The following is a 25,801-nucleotide window of genomic DNA, read 5'->3' as shown; positions in this document are numbered from 1 at the left end:
TGGACAGAAATAGGCTCCGTAATGAAACTTCATGCCACCGTCATATCGGACCAGATAGCATCTTCCCTGTCTTCCTTTTTCTCCCTTTTTTTTTTTAGAGAGGAACTATAATTGCAGTTTGACCTATTAGACGGAGAACTAGAAGCTATTTAAAGGCTCTCGTGGGACGAGTGAGAGTGCCACAGTCTGGAATCAGGTTTCCCTTTAGCATGCTGATGTCGCTCCATTAGCCTCTAGATCCCATTAGCATCTGGGGAGCACAGCGAGGCAACTTTAAGGAGCAGAGAAACAGTGAAGTGTATTTTTTTATCCCATCACACACTGCTTATGTTTGTTCATGCAAACACAATGCTTTAAACCAGTGGCGGAAGAAGTATTCAGATCCTTTACTTAGATGAAAGTACAAATACCACCCTGTGAAAATACTCTGTTGCAAGTAAAGGTACTGCATTGGAAATGGTACTTAAGTAAAAGTAAGGAAGTTTAATCAGGAAAATGTACTTAAAGTTTTAAAAGTACTGAATTTAGAAAAATCTTTTTTTTTTTTTAAATCTACACACATACAAAAAAGTATGTGGTGAACTAACATGAATCTTCTCCCTTGAAGTAGCCGATGAGGCGGATGTCTTCCTCCATCCTCTCGAAGGCTCGCAGCTCCATGGCAGTATTGATCATCTCCACTGGGTCCTCCAGCACCTACAGGGGGCAGTATAACACAGGTAAGTGATTTTCACTGCCAAGAAATGTTTTGAAATCCACTTTGCAGAGTTAAATAAGGAGATTGATATTACTTATGGATGTGAAAGAGGTATCACCCCTCAAATCTGCTTCTCAGCAGGATAGTGACTAAGCAAGTAGGGAATGGCTGGTTCTATAAGTTAGAAGTCTAAACTCTCCTGGTGACATTATCAGTTATAGTGACATTATCCTATACAAACTTGTATAGGAGCCCCAGTGATGAGTCCTTAAACCCAGAGATCCATTATCATTTCAGCACCTCTGGTTCCCTCGTCTTAAAGTCAGTGGACTTTTTGAATGTTTTTGGTTAGTAAGCCTGAAAAAAGGTATGTTTAAAAAAGACAGATCCTACCAAGTGGCTAAATGAGACTACAGAACGTCATCACACCGAATTGTGCCAAACAGCGCCACACTTTACAGCCTCGCAGTGGTAGTGACACGACCGTTGCGTAGTTCGTTACAGCCTAGCCTTACCTTTTTACTTACGGCGATTGCATTTAGGCTTCAAAAATCCTGAAACTGATGCTTCTTTTTAAAGATTATCTTGCCGAACAGAACACATAAGTATCATAAGCGATAAATGATACAAAACACCAATGAAAGAATCCCACAGGCATTTTGACAAGGGAACCAGGGCGACGTTAGCCTCCAGGTTGGCCTACAGAAATGTGTCATCACTGGGGCATTTTTTAGGTGTACAAAAACACTTGTCAAATACAACTTCCAAAGCTGTGGCTCCTTTTGAGTTTACAAATGATTTAAGACCAAATGGATCAAATTCTGATAGATAAATGTGTTATTTTTCAAGGGTTGTGACACTCAGAAAATGTATTCACTGTTTTACGGACCTTCCTTTCATTCTGTACGCATAGGAAGAAATCTTTTTCGGCCACATAGCATCATATGACAGATGCCGTTCCACTGTTTGGACTCTACAAAAATTCACATAAAAGCCCGCTGCACTTGTGCTCTGACTGGCCCTCTCTCCATAGCAACTGTAGCTGAGGCTTATGGGTATTGTAGTATATGTAAGCCATCCACCAAAATGAGACAAAACACATTTGTTACTTTAGCAGGAGAATCTTTTGTTTCTATTTAAATGGGGATTGGAGAAAAGCGCTTCCCCTCCCACTTCTTAATTCGATTTCCCAAAGCGTCAAATTATACCTTTAAATTTTATTCACATGAAAATGTTACTTTAATACCTTCAGGGGGTAAGTGACACGTAAGCTTCTCCTGCTGGATCTTGTTTTACTATGAAATTCATCATTTACACGTATTCTCATGAGGCTGCAGCTGTTAATCGGCTGCAAAGATTAAACATCGAAAAACTTGCAGAATCAGATTTTCCACTCACATCCAACAGAAACTCCACCAGCGTGTCTGCGGAGAGCTCCCCGTCAAACTCGATGACACGGTCGTCCTTGAAGACGTACAAGCTGCCCACCTCCTCCAGACCTGATGAAACAGCAGTTTATGACTTCAAAGAAGGTAATTCTGAGGTTTCATGTTTACAGAAAAGTAGCTGAGACGCCGTTGTCATCATAGCTGAAGTGCATCACTGGCAAGCTTGAAAGCAAAATCCAAATTCAGACATTCAGCATGCACAAAGCGATGCGGCTGATGCTGCGGAGTAACGACACAAGTCATACCCAGTTTTTTGGCTACTTTGGAATCCCTCTGAGAGTCCACCATCCCAAAACCGATGTCCTTGTTCTCCAGGACCTGAGCTGTGAGCTGAGACAGACACACTGTCAGTCAGTGCACTGACACACTTTCTTTGTGATAAAGACAGAAAATCAAAATACTTTAACTCTTTGGACTATCTGTAAAAACTGAGTCAGGCCAGAAAATTACGTTTTGTCGTTTTTTGAACTCAGATCAACATTTTAGCAGCATAATAAATCAGTTTATCACCTAAAATATCCCTAGCACAAGAAGACAGGATGTTTAAACGTTGGTCCACACATTCATTTAAACTAGATTTTTGTAACGGTTTCAAGTCAACCAGAGAAAATTTTTACTGGACCTTTTTATTAATGCAGCTGCCTGAGTTGTAACTAGAGCAGTCAAACAATTTATTAAAACAGTTTTTAAGTCCATATTGACAAGGTGAAGCAAAATACTGTAAGGCTCAAGCATAAAGTGGGCATGTCTGTAAAGGGGAGACTAATTGGTACCACAGAACCCATTTTCATTCAAATATGTGGAGGTCAGAGGTCAAGGGACCCCGGTGAAACGACCATGCCGTTTTTCCATCACCAAAATTTAGCCTCGTCTTAGTCTTGTCTAGTTTCATATGATACCAGTTGGTGGCTAGGGACACTAAATTATCTGCTCCCCTTTTTTCAGCACCTGTACTCTCACCCAACACAAAAAATTCTGCCTCATTTTGGCCTCAGTGACAAACCTTTATTTATTTATTTTTTATATACTTTTTATTGGCATTTACCATCACGTACCATCGGGGACCACTGATGCAGGAAATCAAACTCTGTTTTTTTATATGATCCAGGCTCCAGCTCCGTTTCTGACGGCCTCATCCTTGAAAAAGACAGACTGGAATCGCCTTAACTATTTCATCGAGGCTTCTTGTTTCGGCCTGGATTAAAACCTTTTAGTCTGCACTCTGCACTCGGCTCGGCACTTTCGACACCGTGCATCTGAGCCGGCATCCGCAGCTGCTGCTGTCTTCGTCAATACGTCTTTTCATTAAAGAGGTGCGTGTGTGCTGAAAGCCCCCTGTGGAGTTTTCTTGTTAGAGGGAAGCTGTGAGTCAGAACTGCTCGCCTTTCAGCTCGAGGAAGGACAGCAGATTTATAAAAACCATTGAAGAGAAGAGACGTTTGCTCTGTTTAAATGTGTTTCTGCTTTAAGTGCATGAAACGTGACAGGAATGCCAAAATGAGAACTGAAAAGGTAAAGTATAGGTCCCTTTTTCGTTTCATTTCAGATCATAAATAAGACGAGAAGGGATGCAAGAGCACACAGACTTATTTCTAGTTCACACTCAGATAGTAAAGAGTTTTGGGAACACGCTATAATTACCAGAATGACCTAGAAACAATCCCAGGATGCATCTGAACCTCAGAGGAGGGCACATAATGGGATTAAATCACTGCTTGCCAGTAAAGAGAGTGTGCAGGTGAAACATGTGACAGCTGTGAATCCTTTCTCACTTTATTTGGAAGCAAACAGTCGACATGTCAAACTGGCAGAGGAAAGACGAGGCATTCAGTGTCAGCGTCGTACGATGACTCGTTACGACAGGTTCGAATCAAATGAGCTCGGCGGCGAGGCCGCGAGTGTAAAGTGGGAATTTGAGCTTCAGTTTATTGAGACATCTTTACATTAACAGTGGTATCAGACACATCAGGGCGACGTATGTCACAACACACCCATCTTTGATCAGCAGTGACGTGTTCTTGGCTGGATTCGAGTGTTGCATACCTGAAGAAAATGAAGGATGTAGACTGTCAAAACAACGCGTTGATTCACTCGTGAGCTCAGGGACAGAAAATTGCCAATGCTTTCAGCTAACTGCTAACAGTTTCAGGGTCCACGCCAAAAAAAAAAACGGCAAAAAAATATGAGATTTTAATATTAATTCCCACTTTCCTTGAATTAAATTTATTAATTTTTTAAAAGATTTTTATTTATTTATTTATTTTTTTTTGCATTTTTGCCTTTGTTAGACAGGACAGAGGATCGATAGTGTGAAAGCGGAAGAAAGAGGATGACGTGCAGCAAAGGGCCATGAGCCAGATTCAAACCCGTGGCCACTGCGGCAAGAAAATCGCCATCATTTATGGAGCGCCTGCTTTATCCACTGAGCCACCTGACGCCCCACACAGACTTAAATCTTTTAACCAGCCTTCGTCCTAATCATGACCAAATATTCATTTAATTAATCAATTCATTATTTTTTTTCACAGGAAAAAAAACACATGGGACTATTATAAAGAGGGCATGTCTGTAAAGGGGATATCTTTACGGTCAAGAGACTCCTGTGAAATGATCATGCCGTTTCTCCATCGCCAAAGTTTATTCTAACTTTGGAGCATTATTTGACCCCCTTCCTTGGGGCCAAATAACGCTGGCAAGCCAGCTTGACCCGGTTGGTACCACTGGATTCTCAGGTCGTCTAGTTTCATACGATATCAGTATCATCCCTCTAGCTTTAAAATTTAGACCGATACAGCCCCTTAAATACAGAAATGTGAGCTGGTGATCAACAAAAAATGAATACGATTAATGCGTCGACAGCCCTAATAGCTCTAACCTTGAATAAGGACATTTAAACAGCATCATAGAATTCCTGAAATTCAGTCATGACTTTTGATTTTGGTGCCACCTCAAGATTTTCAGTGGCCCCATCCGGACACCCCATAAAAAATTTCTGGGCCGTCACCGCTGAGCGACCGACACTTTCTAACAAGCTGCCGTTTATACAAAGTTCATAAGTTGTGACTAATGACTCTGTGGATAGTTGATAAATCATTTGCTTTCCAGGCTGTCCAGCCTTCGACTGGTTAGACTGTTTGATCACTTAACCTTTGCAACCGCAGACTGCAGTTGACTCAGAGTCCATGAAAAAGAAAGAATATCAGCACCAATCAACGCCTCTACTTTAACTCTGCGCTTGGCATTTTCCGCCTCTTCACTAACTCCTCAAACTCCCCTCGTCCCACCTCTGCAGACCCTCCTCCTCACCTCCAGCACCAGCTCCGTCATCTGGAACCGCTTCTGCAGGCCCTTGTTGGCGGGCATCGGTTCGTGGTAGAACAGGCACAGCAGGTCGTATCTCTTTAGAGCCTTCTTGTAGTTGCGCTCGTTGATGTCCAGCACCCTGTCCTTCCCGTCGAAATTGGGGAACTCGAGACCCTCCTCGGCACTGCAGAGGAAAACCAGGCGAAGGCAAAGGCCAGACAGCAGAGAGAGCCAGAGCTGCTGCATTGTGGCTCACTTGTGGAGGAGTTTGCAAACCAGAAAGTTGGCAGAGAATTCAAAGAACCACTCAAGGCCCAAGTTGACGAGATAATCAATACCATACAAAGTAGATTCGTCCAAATTAATCTACAGATTACCTCTCGATTACCTCTCTAGTAAATGTGAAATATTTTCTCTCTGTATCTCTCCCTCTCCACCTGTCTTCTGTCTCCTCCTCCCTCCGTCACTCAGTCTCACTGCTTCAGATCTCCCAAGAGGGTCTCACTCCTTCTTCCTTTTCTGTCCTTGACTGAGAATCTCACCGCAACAATCTACGGACAATCATCCATATCGTACTCACGCATGCCCTTGACATAAATGCAGAAATTAGAGCAGAGAAACTGTGGGGATTTCATCAGCAATTTAATAACAGTGATTAGGCTGTAATACTATATGCAGTGGAAAATGAAATATGCTTTGAAATGAACGATAAATGTATTCATTTCTATATTTAAGATAAGACTGTTAATCACAGACTGGGAAACCCTGTGCAAACCTTTCACTTAAACAGATCATGTATGTCCATGATTTATAGTTGTTCAGGATATCTGAAATGTCATGTTTTATTTAGAACTAAGCTTGGTAATTTATCTTTTGGAGGGGGTGGGGGATGCACTAAAAATGGGGGGAAAAGTCATAAGAGGTATTAAAATTAAAAGTAACACTCAATTATGTTTTTTGTCTAGTGTTCATGTTTAATTAATTTACAGACATGATTGTCATTTATTGTTTTTTTTCTACTTTTTTTTTGCTGTTGTGGTTATATCCTTTATTCGTGACAGATTTGTCTATTTATTTTTAATTTTAATGTTAACTTTTTTGCCATTTTACAGATTTTATTGCTGTTTATTATTCCTGACAGAGATTGCTGCTAGTTATGTATTTTTTATAGACTTTTTTTCATCATTTTACTGCAGTTCTGAAGGAATATGAATTCATTAGAGCATTAAACTCTTATGCTCAGTCAATTTTCCCTGAATACACGATGGTTGATTTATTTAGACAGGCAGACTGTGAATGTAACTTTAAAAGGCAGATTTTGTGGGGATTATCCCTTTAATGCCAAGCGGGGCTCCTCTTCTAAACATTACGGTAACGTGTAGGATTTTCGTTGTGCGGATTACCGTAATGACTGTATTCAGGCAGTAGTAACAGATCCCAGATCCCCGCTTTGTCTCCTCCTCAGACAGCGCTGGAGGATAGAAAGAAACATGAATCGCTCTTGGCTGTGGAGGTTTTTCACACTATTGCAAGTTTCTGCTTTATGTTTGGTTCCCGCTTCAGGTAATAACAAATTTAAACAAATGCGACTCGTAAAACATCGTGTAAACGTGTTTGTGAGAGTTTGCCGCCGTTTGTTTCGCTGTGCCAACTTGAGGTAACTTTTGTTGTTGGAGTCATTCATCACTTCACGAGCTAGCTAACGGACGTTAGCCCGCGAGCTAACTCAGCCAAGCGCGCTGTGCTAACTTTAAGGTTTGCACGAATGGTTGTTCCGCTTTAAGCGACACTGTAAAAAAAAAATGATATCGACCATGGTAGTTATATTCATTGAGGCTGGGCGCAGATGTAGAAACACGTCAGCTAAGGCTAGTTAGCACAAACAAATGATCTGGCTGGATGCCCCGACAGTGTTTACTCAGACACACGAAGGCTCAGCGTTTATTTTGTGCTGCATTTGTAACTTGAGCCCATGATGTGAAAAGCGTGCAAAACCAAAGCAGGATATTTAAGGTCATTTTAGGACACAAGCTCCTTAATGACCCAATGGCCTTGTTCGGGGACACTGACCTGATGCTGACCCAATAAGCTCCATTTCTCCTTACTGGATCTATCAAGAAAGCAACTTTTAGATGGCACATTTAAACCCAGATTGAAGCACAGTGTGAGGTGCAAGTTGCAGACACAAAACAAAGCCAGCGATTGACCATCAGATGTGAATCAATTCCATTAAAACCAAGAATGAAACTTCCTGAAATAACAATTAAGATGAACAACCCAATAATATGATTAAACACAATAACCTCATCATTTAACAAGGGGGGCAGTTACTTTTTCACACAGGATCATGTGGGTTTGGGTAGTATTTTTCTCTTAACAAATAAAGTCAGCACAGAAAAACTGCATTTTATGTTTACTTGGGTTATCTTTGTTTAATATTTAAATTTGTTTGATGATCTGAAACAGTCGAGTTTGACACGTGAAAAAAAGTAAGAAATCGGTAAATACTTTTTCACAGCACTGTATGTGTCCTTAGATCATTCTTCGGGTATTTTAAGATGGTTAAAGGCACAAAGAAAGACTCAGTGATCTCTTTTTTGTTGTGCAGTGTTCCTGTCTGGTTGATTTATTGACATGATTGTTGTTTATCGTTTTCTACATTCTTTGGTTGTTTGTATTGCTGTTCTCTAACACTAGTTTCCTTTATTTGTAGGTCAACAGTGGAAGAAAATTAGGGACAAGATTTCCGATGCTGTCAAAGGATACACTCCCTGCAATCCCGTCAACTGTAGCTGCCACGTAAGGTGTGTGTGATGCCGTCATGTCTTTGCTTTTCCTCATATATTGTAATTCAGATTTCTCTCAACTACCATGAATTAGATTTGTGAAGGAAATCACGCAGCAATAAAACTCTCTTGAGACTAGTTCATGTTTATGCACCACTTGTGTTTTTTTTCTTAAGATACAGACGAGTAATTGCTATAGTGCCACTGCGCAGGTTTAATTTTTGGATCGCTTCTCCCCTGCCACTCTCGATATCTGTCTCAGTGTCCTACATGATGACCTGCGGCCGTTCAAAGGGAGAATCTCTGAAGATCTCATGGCTGCGACTGTTCAAAGAGGGGTGGGCACCCACTACCAGATCATCGGTCACAAGTTGTACAGAGAACACAACTGTATGTTTCCTGCCAGGTGAGGAGAAAAAGTCTGTCATGTGATTATTTATTATGTTTGGTCACCTCAGAAGCCGTAACGGCTCAAGTTGAACACATTGTTACTTACTGCTCCCAATCAGCTGATTGTTTGCTCTTTTTGTAGGTGCAGTGGGGTGGAGCATTTCATCCTGGAGGTGATTGACAGGCTGCCTGACTTGGAGATGGTGGTAAATGTCAGGGATTACCCACAAGTCCCCAGCTGGGTGCAGCCGACCCTGCCCGTCTTGTCTTTCAGTAAGGTCAGGCTCTAGGCATTAGTTTTACGCACACACTTTGATACACACACAAATGCCGGTTTTGATCTGTGTTTTATGTTTGATATGAGTAGACAGCAGACTACCAGGACATCATGTACCCTGCGTGGACGTTTTGGGAGGGAGGACCTGCCGTGTGGCCCATATACCCCACCGGACTGGGACGATGGGATCTGATGAGGGATGACCTTAAAAAGTAACGTTCAGCAATTTTTTTTGTTACTTATTGGCATGAATCATTGATGAAGTATTTACAGAAAAAGAGTTGATAAATATTACACTGAAGCAGCAATTATTTGCAGTTATAGCCGATGACATACACAGGGCCGTAATAGACACGGGGTACCTGTCCCCCGCAGCTGCAGCGTCTGTTCACGATGCCGCCCGCACTTTTCCATAATGTAAATCGAGCTGGACAGCGGTTCAATTAATTTTAACCAAGAGTTTGTTTTTCCAAGTGGTCCTGAATGCACCGTGAGTGGATACGTGAGGTGGTCACTTGTCCTCCTCTTATCTCAGCCTGACTCAAATTTAAGATCTCGAAGTGCTCTTTTTCCTCTCTCACTGCAGTAATCTCTATTCGTCTGAAATAATGAGCTCTGGAAATCAACAAAAAGAGACCCAAAAGAAAACTTTATTGGCTAAAATGAGTTTCAGCAAAGCATGTTTCTCTGATAAATTCTGTCAATGAAAATGGCGTTTTCTGCTTTTTTTTTTCCTTTTTTCTTACTCAAAACGTACGTCCTTAATTTCTCCCAAGTCTTGCCTTTGCATGCTGGAGTATGTTTTTTTAATCTATATTTTATGGGTTTCATTGGTCCGTGTGTGATCCTTTACTGTGGCTGCCCACCGCAGAGGATCACCCCTGTCCTGTCCGGTGTTATTGGTTACTTGGTTTGGTTCCTTTTTTTTTTTTTTCTTTTCTTTTTTTAAGTCTTCCTCCTGAACAATCTGTCCCCTTCTGAAATGATTAAATGCATCATATAATTGTGCCTTTCTACGTGATGTGTTGTGGCAGGTCTGCAGCACAGTGGCCATGGAAGAAGAAAGAGTTCAAAGGATTCTTCAGGGGCTCCAGGTCCTGATCTTATTAGTTTGTGTGTTTACGTGACATTATACAACAATTTAAATGTTTTCATGTCAGTTATCACAGTTTCTTCTGTCATAACTCTCTACTCACCTTCTTCTCACCACCGTTGGCTGCAAAGCTGAGACTTATGATGAAGTGACAGTTTAGTCATTGTCGTCTTTGTTTCTCTGACAGAACCAGTCCAGAGCGAGACCCTCTGATTCTTCTGTCCAGAGAAGCTCCAGACCTGGTGGATGCAGAGTACACTAAAAACCAGGCCTGGAAGTCCGAGAGGGTCAGTCATTCTGAAACCACACCAGGGTTAAAAAGCACCTGTATAAGACACTATACAGGGTTCGTACAGTCATGGAAAATCTGGAAAATTCATGGAAATTCACAATTACATTTTCCAGGCATGGAAAAGTAATGGAACGAGTCAAAATCATTGAAAGTTTTGGAGAAATGTGTTTTTTAAATTAAATTACATTAATGTAACACAATAGTGAATGTATTTAATAATTTAGGGGAGGGAATACAACATTAAATGGCTGCATTTTATTTTTTCTTGTATTTGAATTTTTGGCAATTTTTACAGAAAACTTTTTTTTTTTTTAAATGGACATGTAGCATTATTTATTTTATTTTTTTAAGAAAACAGGTTGGGATGGCATTTTTCTTTAAAATAATTTTGGCCTTTTTTTCTTTAAAATTTTGGGCACTTTTTTCTTTAGAAAACTTGATTTACTAAATTTAGGGCGATTATTGTTATTATTATTAATTTTTTTTTTTTTTTGAAAGGCATGTTTATTTTCAAAATGGCCAAAATGACACCATTCATCACAGAAACTGTAAAAACATAAATAATCATTGAATTTTGAATTTCCTACTGTCCTTAAACAGATCATGTGGGACGCTGAAATAATAAGAATAGAGTTTGAATCTTATGTTGTCCACGACAGTGTGTGGGAATCCTGTATTTTGACTCAAAAAGTTGATCAGTATTAATAATTCACTAACCCGTGTCTTTCTGTCTGTTTTAGGACACACTAGGGAGACCCCCGGCCATAGAAATCCCTCTGGTCGATCACTGCAAATACAAGTAGGCCGGATTTTGAATAACAGACAAAATGTGACCTTTAAGACGCTGTTGGATGTCCGTCTCACTGAGTGAAGCACATAACTTGTGATCAGTCTTAACCGTCCCTTCCTACACCTGCAGATATTTATTCAACTTCCGAGGTGTGGCGGCCAGCTTCCGCCTCAAACATCTCTTCCTCTGTGGTTCGCTGGTGTTTCATGTGGGGGATGAATGGCAGGAGTTTTTCTACCCGCAGCTGCGGCCCTGGGTCCACTACATCCCAGTCAAGCAGGATCTCTCTGACGTCAGGTACCTCAGCCGGTGTCACACGTTTTCTCCTCCGTTATGACATTTACATGCAGTCCTGGTCCTTGTGTGACCAGTTTCACTGAGTTCCATATTTTGCATCTCTCTTAAGGAACGCCTTAGAAAACACATGACACGAGACCAAACATGCACTTTTTCAGTTCTGCCAGTTTTTGTCCATTTTTACTGGCACAAAAAAAAACTTGGACACAAGGTTTGAACATAGCAACAGTTATGTGTTTTAAACAGGATTGTCAAATGATACATTTTTTAATTGCCATTAATCACAGAATTTCAATTGTTAATTGCGATTAATCCCATTTTTTAATCACGTTTTTAGTTCCATTGTTTTGCATTAGAAAACCTGTATCAAGTTCATATTGACAAGGTCAAGCAACTCTTACCAGATTATCTTGATTTTGCAAAAACTGCAAAAGACAAGTATAAGTATTGTCTATAAAGCAATACTCATGGGTAGCCACAGAACCCATCTTTATTAAGATATCTTGAGGTCAGAGGTCAAGGGACCTTATGTCTTGTAGTTTCATGTGATATCAAATTCATCCCTCTAGAAATGTTGGCTAACATTTAAAGCGGTTAAAAATAAAATAACGTCTGTCAGCACCATATACATGTGCAGGTGATGTAACAGTTGAAACCTGAGAAGTTTCATGTTCAAATTCACACGCCTGCCTCCGTGCAGGTCACTGCTTGAATGAATGAAATCAGCACTGAAGGCACTTTTTAACCTGTGTCTGCACCCTAACATATTTTGGTCTGAATGTCCTCCGTGTGTACGTTATGCGTTGACATGTCTTTACGTGTTCTGTCTCTTAGGGAATTACTACAGTTTGTCAAGGAGAATGACGACATCGCACAGGAGATCGCCACGAGGTAACACATCAAATGTTACGATCGAATTTTATTGGTACTGAGCTGCAGCATCCGTGTATTTGGAAAAAGTCGGTGCTCCACTGTTCACGTATTTTTTTGCCTCTGCGCCGGCTATAGCCGAGGCCGGAGGTGTTATGTTTTCAGGTTGCCCGTCCGTCCGTCCGTCCGTCTGTCCGTCTGGCACATTCTTGTGGACTGGGAGTAAACTGATATTGGTTTTACAGAGCCAATACCAATTATCAGTAGTTAATGAGACTGATAACTGCCATTTGGAACCGATGTGCATTTACAATAAAAATGAAAATGTTTCTGTTCATATTTAAAAAGTGTAATCTAACAAATTCAACACAAAACAGATAATCAGCGAAATGTCAATTATCGCCCCGGCCGGTAATCTGTCGACCCCTTTTTGCGAACGCGATATCTCAACAATGCCACAAGGGAATTTCTGCAAATTTTGCACCTGTTTTTATTTGGACTCAGCAATGAGCTAATTAGAATTTGGTGATCAAAGGTCAAGGTCACAGTGACCTTGCACCCATGTCATTCTCTTGAATGCAATATTTGAAGATAATCTTGAGCGAGTTTCCTCTAATTTGGTACAAACGTCCACTTGGACTCAAGAACGAAGCGATTAGAATCTGGTGGTCAAAAGTCAAGATCATGATGACCTCATACTAAATGTTTTTGGCCATAACTCAAGAACCACCTTGAAGCTGTGGTGATTTTTTAGATCTGTTGTTCGTGTGAAGCGTCCATGTTTTCACAGACACGGATGCAAACTGTAAATGTGGCCTGACTGCTGTGCAGACGTGCAGAACGGCGTTGCACGTCTGCCTGCATGCGCGCACACAGTTTGACTTTCTCTCTCTCTGCCCGCAGGGGAAAGGACTTCATCCTCAACCACCTGCGGATGGAAGACGTTTCCTGCTACTGGGAGCGACTCCTCACCGAGTTCAGCCGTCTTCTCACTTACAGACCCAAAAGAAACAACAGCTACAACCAGGTCGTCCACGGACCGGGCAGGACGGAGCTGTGAGAGTGAGACTCCGCAGGACCAGGGCAGCTGTAGTGAAGGCAAGCTCTACATTATCAGTGTAATCACTGACTGCACCGCAACGTGCGATTTCTATACAAGCAACATTACATGTCGATAAGTCTATTTTTGTCAAAAAAAAGAACATGAAGTGTAGCTGAAGTGTAAAGCTTTGTCCAGATACTTCTTCCATTATTTCTAATGAATTCAGTCTTTTAGTCTAATGTGGACCGTGTGTTACTGTTACTATGTATTCCACGGTCTACAGGCTGTGGTTCCTAACTGGTGCAGCCACTGGGTCTGGGATTTATATATATATATATATTACTGTTCTCAAAAAAAAGGGAAAGTGTCTTTCTTTTTGCAGTAGGAAATCACACTGAAAAAATAAAGGCACTGTGCTGCAAATTAAAGTGTTTCTTTTGACATGGTCGCGGGTCTCTTGCGGTCCATTCAGTACAGACCTGCAAACCCACCAGCTGGGAACCACTGCTCTCTTGTGGGTGCTGCTGTACCTTCACACGTCACTCTGTGTCTTACATGCCAGCTCTGAATCACTGATCGCTTTCTGCTTCAGTCAGTTGATTTGCCACTAAAAGAAAACGCCTCTTTCGACAGCCGCTGTCTGCACTCACCAGCAAAGTAACATCTATTTTATGTGAGCTGTGTTTTTAAACTGTTGTTTTTACTCGTTAAAGGGGCACTGCGCCGATTTTACACATCAAGTAATCGTCATGACGAAGTATGACTTGACCCGTGAAAGCGGGTTTATAATCCTTTCCTCTAAGGATTTCGTGGACTGTTTTTTGGATCGTTGCGGCCCAGAATGCCCGATTTCACGGCAGCTTTTTGAAAAAACAGGGGTGCTTGTTGCTATCGTTCGAAGCAGCACCCCTGCTGCGCTTTCCGCCCTGTTGGAATGAGCCAACAGCAGCAGCATTTGAAGTCCGACACTAAGTCAAACAGTACCGAAATTCTCCCACCGACGCACAAACGGCTTCACTCTGTCATTAAAACACTGGGCGCTGTCACTGTGAGGGTAACTCCCAGTGCAAAGCTCGCACTCCAGCTACAGTCGTCTCAGGATAAACAGAGAGAGAGACAAAGAGGCGCTTAGCGAATCAATACGCTGCATGCAACCCAACACTGAAACAAGATCTTACCTGTTTGAAATAGTTTTAAGTTGCGGCGATCGGACAAAATCGCACGGTTCCGCATTACTGACGGGGATTGGCTTAGCCATTAATTGATGCGATATCAACCTGTGACTGCATGTCTTCTGTGGCTTTGAAGGGAGAGAAAATAACCCAGCTGAGGTCACAGCGATGTCCTGGAGATGACAGATCTTTTTCAAACAAGCCTGCATTAAAAAATAGGGAGTGTAGAGTTTGAAAGATATGTCAGGGAGTGTCTAAGTGTAGGATCAACTGTTTTTAGAGGGTTAGGGCCCCTAACTAAAGCCGATATTAGGCCAAATAAAAGTAATGGCCAATATTGATACCTGCTTGGATTCCTAAGTCCAAGGCTGTTGATGGGGAGGCAGGAGCTTTGCCGCCCTCTACTGGACAACTAAGGAAACTCTAGCAGCCCTTCACCAAACGTTTTTACAACATCATCATGTACTGTCTGATTTATTTGCCACAATGATGTCAGTGTCTGCATTTGGATGCATTGTGCCATACCTTTAATAACTTGAAAGCACAAAATAGTCATTTACAATCAGCGTTTCATTCCACACTAAGTGCCAACAGGAAGCAATAATGACAAAACCGTAAATATTTGTATTGATGTTATGTCTAGACGTTATGAAATGATAGACGAAGTATAGATGATACAGTATGATGTTGAATATGTTGTAGTATTCACATTGTACTGTGATTGTCACCCATGAAAGGTCATTTTTTTACACTGTTGTGAAGAACTGTTGTGAAAAGATTAGTTTGTGTATTTGGCCAAAAAGCTGTGATAAAGCGTGCCCGGTCAAAGTGTGACTTTCAGGTGGTTGTTGCAGCTTGTAAAGAATTTTGGGGGGTTTTGTGTCAATAAAAAAGTTTTGAAACATCCCAGATCCCGAGGGCAGTATTTCTTTTTTGTTAAGAACATAAAAGGCAAGAAACAACAGGATCATTATCGGTTGCATGAAGTGCTTGATACGCTTTTTTCCCACCGGGATTTAGTGTACGCTGTGGAAAGACCTTTTTTGTTGTAAATCCTCCAAATCACTTTTTATTTCCCTTATATGCATCAGTGAGTATCCCGATCAAATTTATTCCTCTCTGTCCAGTTTTTTTTTTTTAAAATTGTTATCATAATGATTTCTCAACTGAAGACACCCAAAATATTTTTTCTGTAAACTGTGCAGTCTTTGCAGCTTAGTGCGGATGCAGCGTGCTGTTCAGTCCTCCCACCGCAGGGTGGCTCTGTCGTCATATCCGCTTGCGTCGCTGTAAACTGGCCGATGTCAAAGTTCATCGTCGAAGTCACCGCTGAGAAACAAACTCTTACGAGGACAGTTACTGAAACAGAAATATGTTGAGTATTTAGCGTCAATGTGCGTCGAATTGGGTTGCGGCTCTTTTGACTGTTTAGGAATTCAGCCTCTCCTGTTGGTGAGTTCATTTAAAGAAATGTTTTATCACCGATATGCTAGAAGCTAATAGCATGCTAAGTGCGTGTGCTAAGGCTCCCATTATCGGACAGACAGTGTATTTCCTATGAATGTTTTCATATAAACACGCAGTTTGCGTTCAACCCTTTATTTTAATTCCAACGTGTCATTATAAGGTCAAGCAGAAGATGTATTACTTACTTTATTTCACCGAATAACTACGGCGAGATATTAGCCGAGTTAGCAGTAGCCAGTAGACTGCAGTCTGCACGGTGTGACCTGACAGCTTTGCTACAGCAAGCGAGGAGACACTGTGCATAATGTTTGTTAATTATAACGTTTCAAATGTGTTATTTTTATGTAAGAAAAGCAAACAATGATTTGCATAAGTGAAGCTGTGAGTAGCAAGGGTGTCTGACATGGCCCTAAATTGATTTAATTGTCAAGGGTGTTTGAACTTATTTTTGGTACATTTCAGGATATGTTAAATATAATTAAATATATGGAATAAAGTGTGGTAATTATACATTCATTGTACACTGGTGAGCTTTCTGTATTTCAATTTTCTGTAATTTTATAATTCTACTCCACATTTCAGAGGGAAATAAAGCACTTTTTACTCTTATCCAATTATATGAGTTTTAGTTGATGATGAATGAAAATATAATCAGCTAATAAATTATGTTATAGGTTGATCTACCCAGCAGTGAAACAAACCAAAAAAAGTATTTAGAATGACCCCCACCTTTACCAGCTGCAACATTAACCATTTTAAACATGAGCAAATCGGTAAGAAGGCAATGAGCAACGGAAGAAGAAATGACCAAAAAATAGCATGAAATTTGTAAAAAAGTTCAAGAAAGTCCTTGAAAAATGAGTTTAAAAAATAGGTTAAAAAAATTATAAGAGAAAAAAACACCTGAAAAAAGTGCCGAAGATAGTTAATTTTGAAACTTAATTTTGAATATGTAATTATGAGTTTTCCCCTACGTTATTTTGTTTTCCCTAAAAAGGTTCTCTAGCTTTTTAAAAGTAGTTCTTTAAATCTACTCATTGCTGTAATTTTTGAAACCTTTAATGCAAAGTTGATCATATCCATTTTCCCATGTTTTTGAAAGGAATCAGACTAATTTTCTCAGTTTTCAAAGGTTTAAATACTGGTGAATATCTGAGCATCTGAGTGCAGCATAAGAAATGTGATATCACTCCATGTTTTAAGAAGGTAACCGTAATGAACACACCAATGCATCAAATATTATAACCCAATAATTAAAGACATATTAATCTGATATGGGTCATTCTGCATAATGAATACTTTAACTTTTAGTCATTTAAGTATAGTTTTGTACTTTTACTGTGGTCAGATTTTAATGTAGGACTTTTACTTGTAACAGCGTATTTCTGCACACATTGATTAGGCATTCATTTTTTTTCTTAACATGAAATCCTGCCAATGGTTTTAAAATAGTTTCTTACGACAGAAGACAGAGATTATCAGTCTGATAGCGGACATTCCCCGATTCTTAAGACGACATTTTAAAGATGCGATGATAACTGGATGTTATTTTGGAGTCTGGACCAGCCAGCAGACCCTGCTCAGAGGACCTGACTCCCAGCAGCGCGTTGAAACATCTATGACACATTCTGTAGTTAATAGAGAAATCTCTCCCCAGTAAGTGTGCTTGTGTGCCCAGTGTGTTTTGATAGGACTGCACCATTTAACAGCTGCTGAGCTGAGCGGCCTGTGCAGCCCTGCCAGGATTTCATTTGCCTTAAGGCTGTTTATTTTGAGGATGGAGCTTAAAGTTGAGGCAGAGAGTGCAACATCCCAACCCATGGCCATGTGTTTCTGCCTCTCCTCAGCAGACCAATGCCAGCTGAAGCGTGATGCATCCAGAGCGGCCCAGAACGAGCTTCGCCCTGCAGAGACGACAGGCAGATTCGGCCCCTCTGGGCACGCCGAGCACCGGCCTACTGCAGGGCCTCATCCAGAGCGCCAGGCCTCCTTCCTTCTGCTTCCTGCTCCCCAGGGTCCACGCAGCTGATGTGGCTGCTGCCCAGCCTGCACAGATGCCCTCGTCCTCCTCCTCCTCCTCCTCCTCCTCCTCCACCGGTCCTGCTCCTGCACCCATCCCCTCTCCCAGCACCTTGCCAAAGACCATCGGCAGGCCAGAATTCCCAGACACAGGATGGGACCGCATCAAGGACCTCTTTGACTTAGAGTTGGTATTGTTGTTCCTCATGCACTCATTTTATCACCTTCACCTCTTTAGAAATTCTAATCTGTTTCACACTGTTAGAAAACAATAGTTTTCTGCATTAGTTTAGTTTGTTGTTGACGTAACGTCGCTGCCAAATCTGGAGCTGAAACATCATTTTCACCTTAAGTGTTTTGTGAAAATAAATGTCAATGTATTTGCTTGTTTTGTCCAGCCAACAATCAAAAACCCCATTTAAAGGGTTTTTTTTGGCAGTATTCACTAGTTTTTGTCTAATCAAGAAATAACAAGCAGATACATTGGTAATGAAAACAGTTGTTAGCAGAGGGTGTTTAAGTTTTTATAATCAGAGAGAAAGAACTTAGTTCTAGACTCACCTTTTAAGTCGTTGTTACGTGAAGAGAGCCATTGAAGAAAGGCTGGGATGCACAGACTGTGTGCGCAGCAGTAAATGAACAGGGTTAGAGAAAAGAACAAGAACAAGAACAAGACCTTTATTAGTTGTTTTAAATGAAGCTGCCTTGTTTTTGTTAATATGCAGTAATGTCTTTAGAATCACAACAAAGCAATAGAGTATATTTTTTCACTGATCATTGTTCTCATTTAATGTTATGTGGATATAGTAACATTTTGAGCAAATACAACCAAACATTTTTTTTTAAATAATAGTTACCAACTACGGCTTTAATATACTTGTTCAGAACCACATGCTAACTACAGCGTGTCTGCTTTACGACTCAAGAGTTGTTTTTTGCATAAGTATTTAAACTTTGAACAAATTAGCAGTTTTCAGTTTCAATTTCAGTAGTTACCTCTTTAGGTGGTGCAGGTTAAATTGTGTGTTAAAATCGAGAAATAAAAGGGCACTGAGTTGAGTCTTGTCTCCTGGCAGCGTGACACAGAGGTACCCAGAGGAGCTGACCAACATCATAAAGAGCGGTTTAGTGGCTGGACTCGCAGGCTTCATCTACGGAGGCCTGCCGGCAGCTCGCCACGCCAAGCAGAGGTATATCCAGCTGAGCCAGGCGGAAATCTACTCGAGCCGAGTGGAAGCAGTGGTAAGAAGCAGACAGACACCTGTATGTGAGCGTGTAGCACCGTCAACCCTGCTGCTGAGGAACAGCGTGAGCAGAGAATTTAAGGAAAGTCTGAGACAGAGGTGTAATGACGGTCACGGTAAAGGAGTGAATTTATGGTAAACTTTTCTCTCAATCAAACCTGTTATTTCATATTATACTGTATATATATATTTATATTTTAGGGGGCGGCAGTAGCTCAGTCTGTTGGACCCCTCCTCCTTTGTCTGCTTTTTGTCTCTCTTCATCATTTTCAGCTTTTCTTTTCATCTTTCTTCTTCACGTTATTCTCCTCTCTCTTCATCTTCTCTCTCCTGTCCTTTTTCTCTTCTTCTCTTTCTTCTCCTCCTTCTGAAAATAATAAATGCTATAAATTTGGATGCCAGTGTTAACCCTCGATGAAGTTCCAGCAGAAAATGATCGCACCACTGTGAACATTTTAAGCGACACACTGATGTCATATCACATCATAAGAACACGGCAGCAACCTCAACACTGCGTGTCCTCTGTGTCTCAATCAGCGCTCGGCTCATAATGCAGCGATCCGAGGTTTTGTGAGGTACGGATGGAGATGGAGCTGGAGAGTGGCTGCGTTTGTCACCTTATTCAAGTAAGCAATCACACTGATCATCCACGAACGTTTCATCAGGTTAAGAGTTACATTTGAGACAATAAACTTGAGAACACTTTATTGTGTGTAAGGAAACTTTTACAGTGAGTAAAGGTGAGATTTCGGCGTGTTTATTTGTATTGCACCTGTCAAGAACACGGCAATCCTGAGTGCTTAACACGGACAGAAAAGCGTCATCAAAATGTATAAAATAAATACACAAGGCGATATAAAAAAAACACATAAATAGGATTTTGAAAAGAGTAAAACAAGACAGAAGATAGAAATAAACAGAATAAGAAAAAAAAACAAATAGTACATTAAAATCTTCAGCACAGATATGAAAAAGTAGTGGCACGTTTGAGATGTTACAGTGCTGTGGCGAACATTTTACGTCCTGATTTAAAATTGTCTGCGTGCTGTTACAAGCCTGCGGATATAGTGACAGTTTGAGAAAAGATTTTTAAAAAATATTTTAGAAAAATGAAAATGGCCAGGAAAATTTTCAAAATAATTTCCCGAATCTACTAATTTCTTGTAATTTGTGGAACATTTCCCTCAAAGTTGCTTATTACATTTTGTCCAATGTTTCTGATAGAAATTGCACCAATTTGTGAGGTTTGGCGTTTTTAGCCGTAACAGCCGAGAACAATGTTATTCAGAATAGATGGTTTTATTATCCTCTAATGCTTTGCTTTTTGCGTTTACTATGTTCCCTCACCTGTCTGTCTGTCGTCTTCTCTCTCTAGTTCTGCGAGCACGGGGCTGTCTGTGTACAGAGACAAGTATGCCATCAGCCATTATGCTGCAGCTGGAGGTGAGTCACATGGTCACACCTGTTATCTGATTATTTTTATCCTTTTTTTAAACTGTGTTTAGAAGCTGTGGAAGTGCACTTTGTCACTGCAGGGCTTCTTCACGTTCACACATCTTCGCACATTTCCATGTGGGAGTTGTTCTGTATGAACTCAGTGCACTGAGCGGCTCCGCGGCTCGCTCCTGCTGCTGCTGTGTGCCGTCTGCCAGAAGTTTCATTAACAGCTGACAGATTTTAAATGTCAGTTGCCAAAAAATGTTTACTTTTTTTTTTCTTAACTGACTTGTAGCGTTCTTGCGTGTTGTATTTCCACACAAATGAATTCCTCATGTCGTCAAAACAACAGCGTCTGAGGATGTGGACGTATTGAAATGCTACTTCACCCACTGATTATTTTAAAGAGACAGTCGAGGCCCAAAAATATATATATATTTTTCCTTGTACGTGTAATATTTGTTTTGCCGTGAGCTGTTGAACGTTGGAAATAATGAGATATCGGCCGTAGAGACGTCTGCTTTCTCTCCAATGTAACAGAACAGGCTGGCACTCTAGTTCGCGTGTAGATGCACGTTTCCTTCTGGGCTGATTGGATGCGTTTTCGATGACGATTCTGATTCAGTTAGTGAGACACTGTAACGATCACAAGTACGAGTGCAAACGTTCGGGTCAGCCCAGACAGAGACGAGACAGAAAGCGGACCGACTGATGCAGAACACGTGGAAACGCAGTTATGTATATATATATATACTTCTCACTGTGACACAAATGGCTACTATCGGTTATTTACACGTCAGCTATCATGGTCCTCAGAGGGATGTTTCTAAATTTGCTGGCACCGGTCGAGCTCAGGTATCGCAGACTTGTATAATCCAAGACTTTGCCATAGATAGGTATGAGTTTACTGTAGGTAAATACACTAACAGGGGCTTTGATACGGTCTAGACTGACTTAGGTAAGATACGTATTTTCTGATATTAGTCTGGTAGCGAAATGTTCCAGAAACTTCTAAATTCCCTCCTGCGTATTATCAAATTTTCTGATGTCTTCTACCCCTTCTCTATATTCTAATAGGTCCAGGCTTTTCGATAAATCCACTGTGACTGTCCACTCGGGACACTGTTGACTCCCCCCCCGAGGAGACAGACAGCACTGATCCGTCTAGTATTTATTTTGTCCATAGCAGTCACAGATCCCTCCGTGAACCACAACGTCCCCAGTTCACCTGTGGCCGAGGGCCTTTGTTGCATTCCACTCCCCCTCTCTCCAACCTCATTTCCTCTCATCTCTCCACCCCAGCTTCATAAACGGAGCACAACAACAATGCCCATAAAATATTTAATAAAACCAGATTAGTCCAAAAATGTACTTTCCAGAAAATATCAGTTTATATTGTGCTGGAATGATGTTTGTTCTGTGCCCGGATGCGAATCTTTCAAAAAGTTCATAATGACAAGTACCCTCAATAATAGTGAAACAATTATAATCCTCGATTAACCTGATGACAAAAGGTTGGAACACACAGTACATATACCAACGCATTTAGTCCTGAATGATAATAAAACTGTGTGTGTGTGTGTGTGTGTGTGTGAGCGAGCAGCTGTGACTGGAGGCCTCTTCAGACTGAACCTGGGCCTGCGAGGGCTGGTGGCGGGGACAGTCATCGGAGCAGTGCTGGGGTAAGCTCGTCTCCTGCTTCCACAAGTGTCCACTCACACCCATCGATCACCCAAACAGTAGCGCATCAACTTGTTGCAGTAACTAATCCAGTTTGTCCCCTGAAGCATTTTAATGTGTCACGACAGCACCGAGTCCCGTCGTCAGAAGCTGCCACGCATGTACGCTTTTAACAGACACGCGTATCTGCTCATGCTCGTGTGCGTGTCCACGTTCACGCCCGTGTGCTTGAGAGCAGTGAGCACTCTGGCAGCCAGCTGCGCCCCTCCCAGCAACCCTCTGTCGCCCAGCTGAACCCCCCCCCCCTCCAACTGTGTTGGCAGTGCCAGAGGGACTCATGTGCACTGCAGAGGGCCGTGTTTTGGGTACAAGAGCAAGGAGGCAGGCCAAGGCAGCAGCTGCCCCTCTGCATTTATACCATCTCTGTTATTCCAGCCTCTCATCTCCATCTACCATAGTCTGATCTGGACTTACGCTTCACTCTATCTCTCTTCAACCCCTCTCCTCTCTCTCTGTCCCACTTTTCACTCAGTCCTCTCTCCGCTTCCAGCCGAGCGCACGGAGCCAGGAGCAGATTTGTATTTGATTGTCTAACGGTGATTGAGTGTGAGGTGTTTGATGGTGTAACAGACCGGAGGGGCCGGTTTGGATTGTCTCTGTGATCGTCGGATCCGTGTTGGCTCAGTCCTAGTCTTTTCGCCTGTTGGCTCCGCACTAGCACCGCCTCCTCCTCCTCCTCCTCTTCTTCTTCTCGCTGTCTGCCTGAGTGACCAGCCACCTGGAGCATTTGATGTGCGCAAACAGCCCCGGACCCGGCTATACCAGGTGCAGCCGGGGCAGAGGGGGGCGAAATGAAAGCAGGCAGCTAATCGGAAAGCACATCACGCTCCAGATCTCACCCCAGAATGGTCCTCTTGTCCGTGCACATGGCAGAGGTGTGACTGGGAGGTCCGGGTTGGGCAAGATTGCAGAAGAAGGCGTGACTGTTTCAGACTGAGAGGAGATTTGGCACAAAATGATGTGAATGTCAAACAGCTCGGTTATGCAATTTAAGTTGGAATTTTCTCAGAACTTGCCGTGACAATTAGGTTTGTTACAAAACAGATTATGTAAAAGCAGGAATTGTTTTGGCAATCTATTACACGGCCAGTTTCCCCAGTGCGGATGTGCACTGTAAAGTGTCGACAGAAATGCTTTCATAAGTTACAGTAGCTGATGTTTTTACCTGTTTAGGAGCAATCGGGGTGTCTACAGGTCCCAACACATCTTTCCACAAAGAGAGAAACTCCCGTGCGCTGTCCCACTTTTATTGCTGACATACTTATTGGGTGAAAATTGATGTTTCACTCTAGCAGACCTTCATCCTCTCTGCCCCCCCTCATATCTGCCATCATCCACTCCTCACTCACCACCGAACTGTCCCCAAACTCTCCAAAACTGCAGCTGTCACCCCAATACTGAAAAAAACGGGTTCAGATCCCAACAACTTCAATAACCTCCACCCCCTTTCTAACCTACCTTCATCTCCAAAATACTTGAGAAATAGTTGCCACTCAACTCCAGTCCGGTTTTCACCCCCGCCATGGTACAGAAGCTGTTCTCATAAAAATCACTAACGACGAAAATGATCTTTAAAAGGTTTTAAAAATGTAAAATATCAGTGTCTGAGTCCTGCAGACACACCGAGCGCAGGTAGTAACGAACGTGCTCAGACATTGTGTTCTCATGCAAAAATACTACGTAAAGCATTTGAATATGGTCTAAATACACATATGGTGTTTTTAATAACACGTGCTACTTCTGGTCAGGCTTCCCACCGGTGCTCTGATCATCAGCATGCAGTCTGTGGCCGGAGAAACTCTCAGAGAGAGGAGGAGGAGAGAGCGAAGGGAACTTTATGACCTCAAACTCTCAGAATGGTGAGAATTTTTTATGATATTATTTTAAACATAAGCCCAAATTTGCAACGCAGCTGTCCGACTCACTCTCCCTCTTTGAAATCACAAGGACGGCCCGTCTGCAGCTGACAGACGAGCTGATTGACGATCTGAACGTCAGCTCTCAGGCAGAAGAAACCAGTAAGGACATGCAAAGGATCCAGGAACTGCTGGCTTTACCGCCGAAGGAGGATGTGATTCAGGACTCACGCGGCCAATGACAGGAGCGGCACTGCGTGTGACCTGCTGGACACTGAAGGTGGGACTTCACACACCTGGGAAGGATACGTGGGTCACTTGTTTTCCTGGACTCCACACACTGGCTCCACACGCCTTCTCTCTATCTGAATGGAAACTGCTTGACATATGAATTAAAAGACACTGTTATACCTCACCTGCTGTCCTCTATACAACTACTGTCCTCTAGCTCTTGTGAGCTGCTCGTGTGTATGTGTGTTCTTGTACATCTATCTTTGCGAGAACCAGTTTGACATTTTGGGAAAGTGAGGATTGTTTGTCCCTGTGGTAGGACAGACCTCCAAAGGGCTGTTTGAAGGTTTAGACTTGGTTTAAGGATATGGGTCGGATTTAAGTTTACGTTCAGTTTAAGGTTTTGGCCGGAGGTAAGGATTTAGTTGTGATTGTTAAAGTGACAGTTAACCCCAAAATCAAAAATTTGTATTTTCCCTCTTGTCTGTAGGGCTATTTATCAGTCTGGGTTTTTTTTTCGTAAGAGTTGCCGAGCGTTGAAGATATCGGCCGTTTTCTCTCCAATATAACGGAACTAGATGGCACTCGGCTCGTGGTGCTAAATTGCCATTTTAAGGGATAAGAGTAAAGACAACATCCTCACCTGAAAGCGGTCTTCTATGCTGACAGATTAAGATATATCCTTAACAGACCTTTCAAAGTCAACACAGGTGAAACCGGCAAAGCGTAACAGCTCACTGCTCGTGCTGGCCTGCTGAGACCTGACCTCACCTTTCTTGGCATTGTTGGTTGCTGGAGTACTTCCTGATGTTTGTTCATTAGGTGTAGCTCAGCAGATATTTGTACGCCAAGCAACAAATGTCAATTCATGTCAATTACAAAATGGCTTTTTTTTTGTATTCCTCTTGTATTATGCGTAGAGTGCTTTTGACTTTGCCTCTTGGGCTTTTTCAGCAACTAGGTCAAACATAGCCGTGGCCCCTGGTGTAAACAAGATGTGACACATCAGCAGCTGGGGCCCAGGGTGCAGCAGTAACCGCTGACGTGCAGACGGACAGCCGATAGAGACAGATTGAGGGAGCTTTGATCTCTTGCAGAAAAACACCGGAGGTAAGGTTTAGAAATTGCTGTCTTTGGCTGCGGCCGAGCATCGCTGAGTAATGAAAATGATTTGTCCCGGTATAACACTAAGAAAGATGTCTAAATTCCAGACCTTTTCCCTTTATTGTTTGTTGAATGGCAGCGTTAGTTTGGCTGAGCCTTTAAAACTGGTTTCCTTAAATGAACTCTGGTCCCGTCCCATCACGACCAAGCGGCAGCACTCCTGCATTCCCCCTGAGGAGTTCTCAG

At 42.0% G+C, this 25,801-nt stretch overlaps 3 protein-coding genes across 8 annotated transcripts in view; 2 read left to right on the top strand and 1 right to left on the bottom strand.

Annotated features, from left to right (window-relative positions):
- LOC121962832 (calsequestrin-2-like) overlaps positions 1 to 6,213 on the bottom strand; it is an 11,980-nt gene extending 5,767 nt beyond the window's left edge. The window contains exons 1-4 of the mRNA XM_042513143.2: positions 5,452 to 6,213; positions 2,391 to 2,475; positions 2,096 to 2,196; positions 588 to 696 (exon numbers count right to left, since the gene is read on the bottom strand). Of these exons, the coding sequence (XP_042369077.1) occupies positions 588 to 696; positions 2,096 to 2,196; positions 2,391 to 2,475; positions 5,452 to 5,694 (538 nt within the window). The 5' untranslated portion in view covers positions 5,695 to 6,213. The remainder of the gene's footprint in view (positions 1 to 587; positions 697 to 2,095; positions 2,197 to 2,390; positions 2,476 to 5,451) is intronic.
- The window catches only part of LOC121939336 (protein O-glucosyltransferase 1-like), a 22,611-nt gene extending 7,243 nt beyond the window's left edge, over positions 1 to 15,368 (top strand). The window contains exons 5-16 of one of the 2 annotated variants that reach the window (XM_088074855.1): positions 608 to 719; positions 2,105 to 2,229; positions 8,162 to 8,252; positions 8,497 to 8,640; positions 8,767 to 8,902; positions 8,992 to 9,113; positions 9,936 to 9,995; positions 10,182 to 10,281; positions 11,027 to 11,085; positions 11,206 to 11,373; positions 12,208 to 12,264; positions 13,147 to 15,368. In XM_088074855.1, the coding sequence (XP_087930981.1) occupies positions 2,148 to 2,229; positions 8,162 to 8,252; positions 8,497 to 8,640; positions 8,767 to 8,902; positions 8,992 to 9,113; positions 9,936 to 9,995; positions 10,182 to 10,281; positions 11,027 to 11,085; positions 11,206 to 11,373; positions 12,208 to 12,264; positions 13,147 to 13,303 (1,176 nt within the window). In that variant the 5' untranslated portion in view covers positions 608 to 719; positions 2,105 to 2,147 and the 3' untranslated portion in view covers positions 13,304 to 15,368. Of the gene's footprint in view, positions 1 to 607; positions 720 to 2,104; positions 2,230 to 6,857; positions 7,012 to 8,161; positions 8,253 to 8,496; positions 8,641 to 8,766; positions 8,903 to 8,991; positions 9,114 to 9,935; positions 9,996 to 10,181; positions 10,282 to 11,026; positions 11,086 to 11,205; positions 11,374 to 12,207; positions 12,265 to 13,146 lie in introns of those variants that run through there. The other variant, XM_088074857.1, reaches the window with a different exon arrangement.
- Positions 13,200 to 25,801, top strand: LOC121962834 (complex I assembly factor TIMMDC1, mitochondrial). Of its 5 annotated transcripts, XR_015775949.1 has the most exons (10): positions 15,516 to 15,909; positions 17,772 to 18,130; positions 19,020 to 19,185; positions 19,725 to 19,813; positions 20,563 to 20,630; positions 22,228 to 22,306; positions 24,113 to 24,223; positions 24,312 to 24,500; positions 25,406 to 25,561; positions 25,695 to 25,801. XR_015775949.1 is itself a non-coding variant. In XM_088074861.1 (8 exons), the coding sequence occupies exons 2-8, from the start codon at positions 17,796 to 17,798 to the stop codon at positions 24,460 to 24,462; spliced, it is 999 nt and encodes a 332-aa protein (XP_087930987.1). In that variant the 5' UTR covers positions 13,200 to 13,341; positions 17,772 to 17,795; the 3' UTR covers positions 24,463 to 24,635. The 5 variants fall into 5 exon arrangements, 4 of the variants coding, with proteins under 4 accessions (XP_087930987.1, XP_087930986.1, XP_042369078.2 ...); XM_088074861.1 differs by lacking the exons at positions 15,516 to 15,909; positions 25,406 to 25,561; positions 25,695 to 25,801 and adding an exon at positions 13,200 to 13,341 and having other exon boundaries at positions 24,312 to 24,635; XM_088074860.1 differs by lacking the exons at positions 15,516 to 15,909; positions 25,406 to 25,561; positions 25,695 to 25,801 and adding an exon at positions 13,201 to 13,341 and having other exon boundaries at positions 17,775 to 18,130; positions 24,312 to 24,635.

Source organism: Plectropomus leopardus, chromosome 24, assembly GCF_026936395.1.
Source record: "Plectropomus leopardus strain MGB_pleo_1.0 chromosome 24, ASM2693639v1, whole genome shotgun sequence".
Classification (NCBI taxonomy): Eukaryota; Metazoa; Chordata; class Actinopteri; order Perciformes; family Serranidae; genus Plectropomus; species Plectropomus leopardus.
The sequence above is the reverse complement of the archived record's forward strand: the minus strand, read 5'-3'. Positions and strand labels throughout refer to the sequence as shown.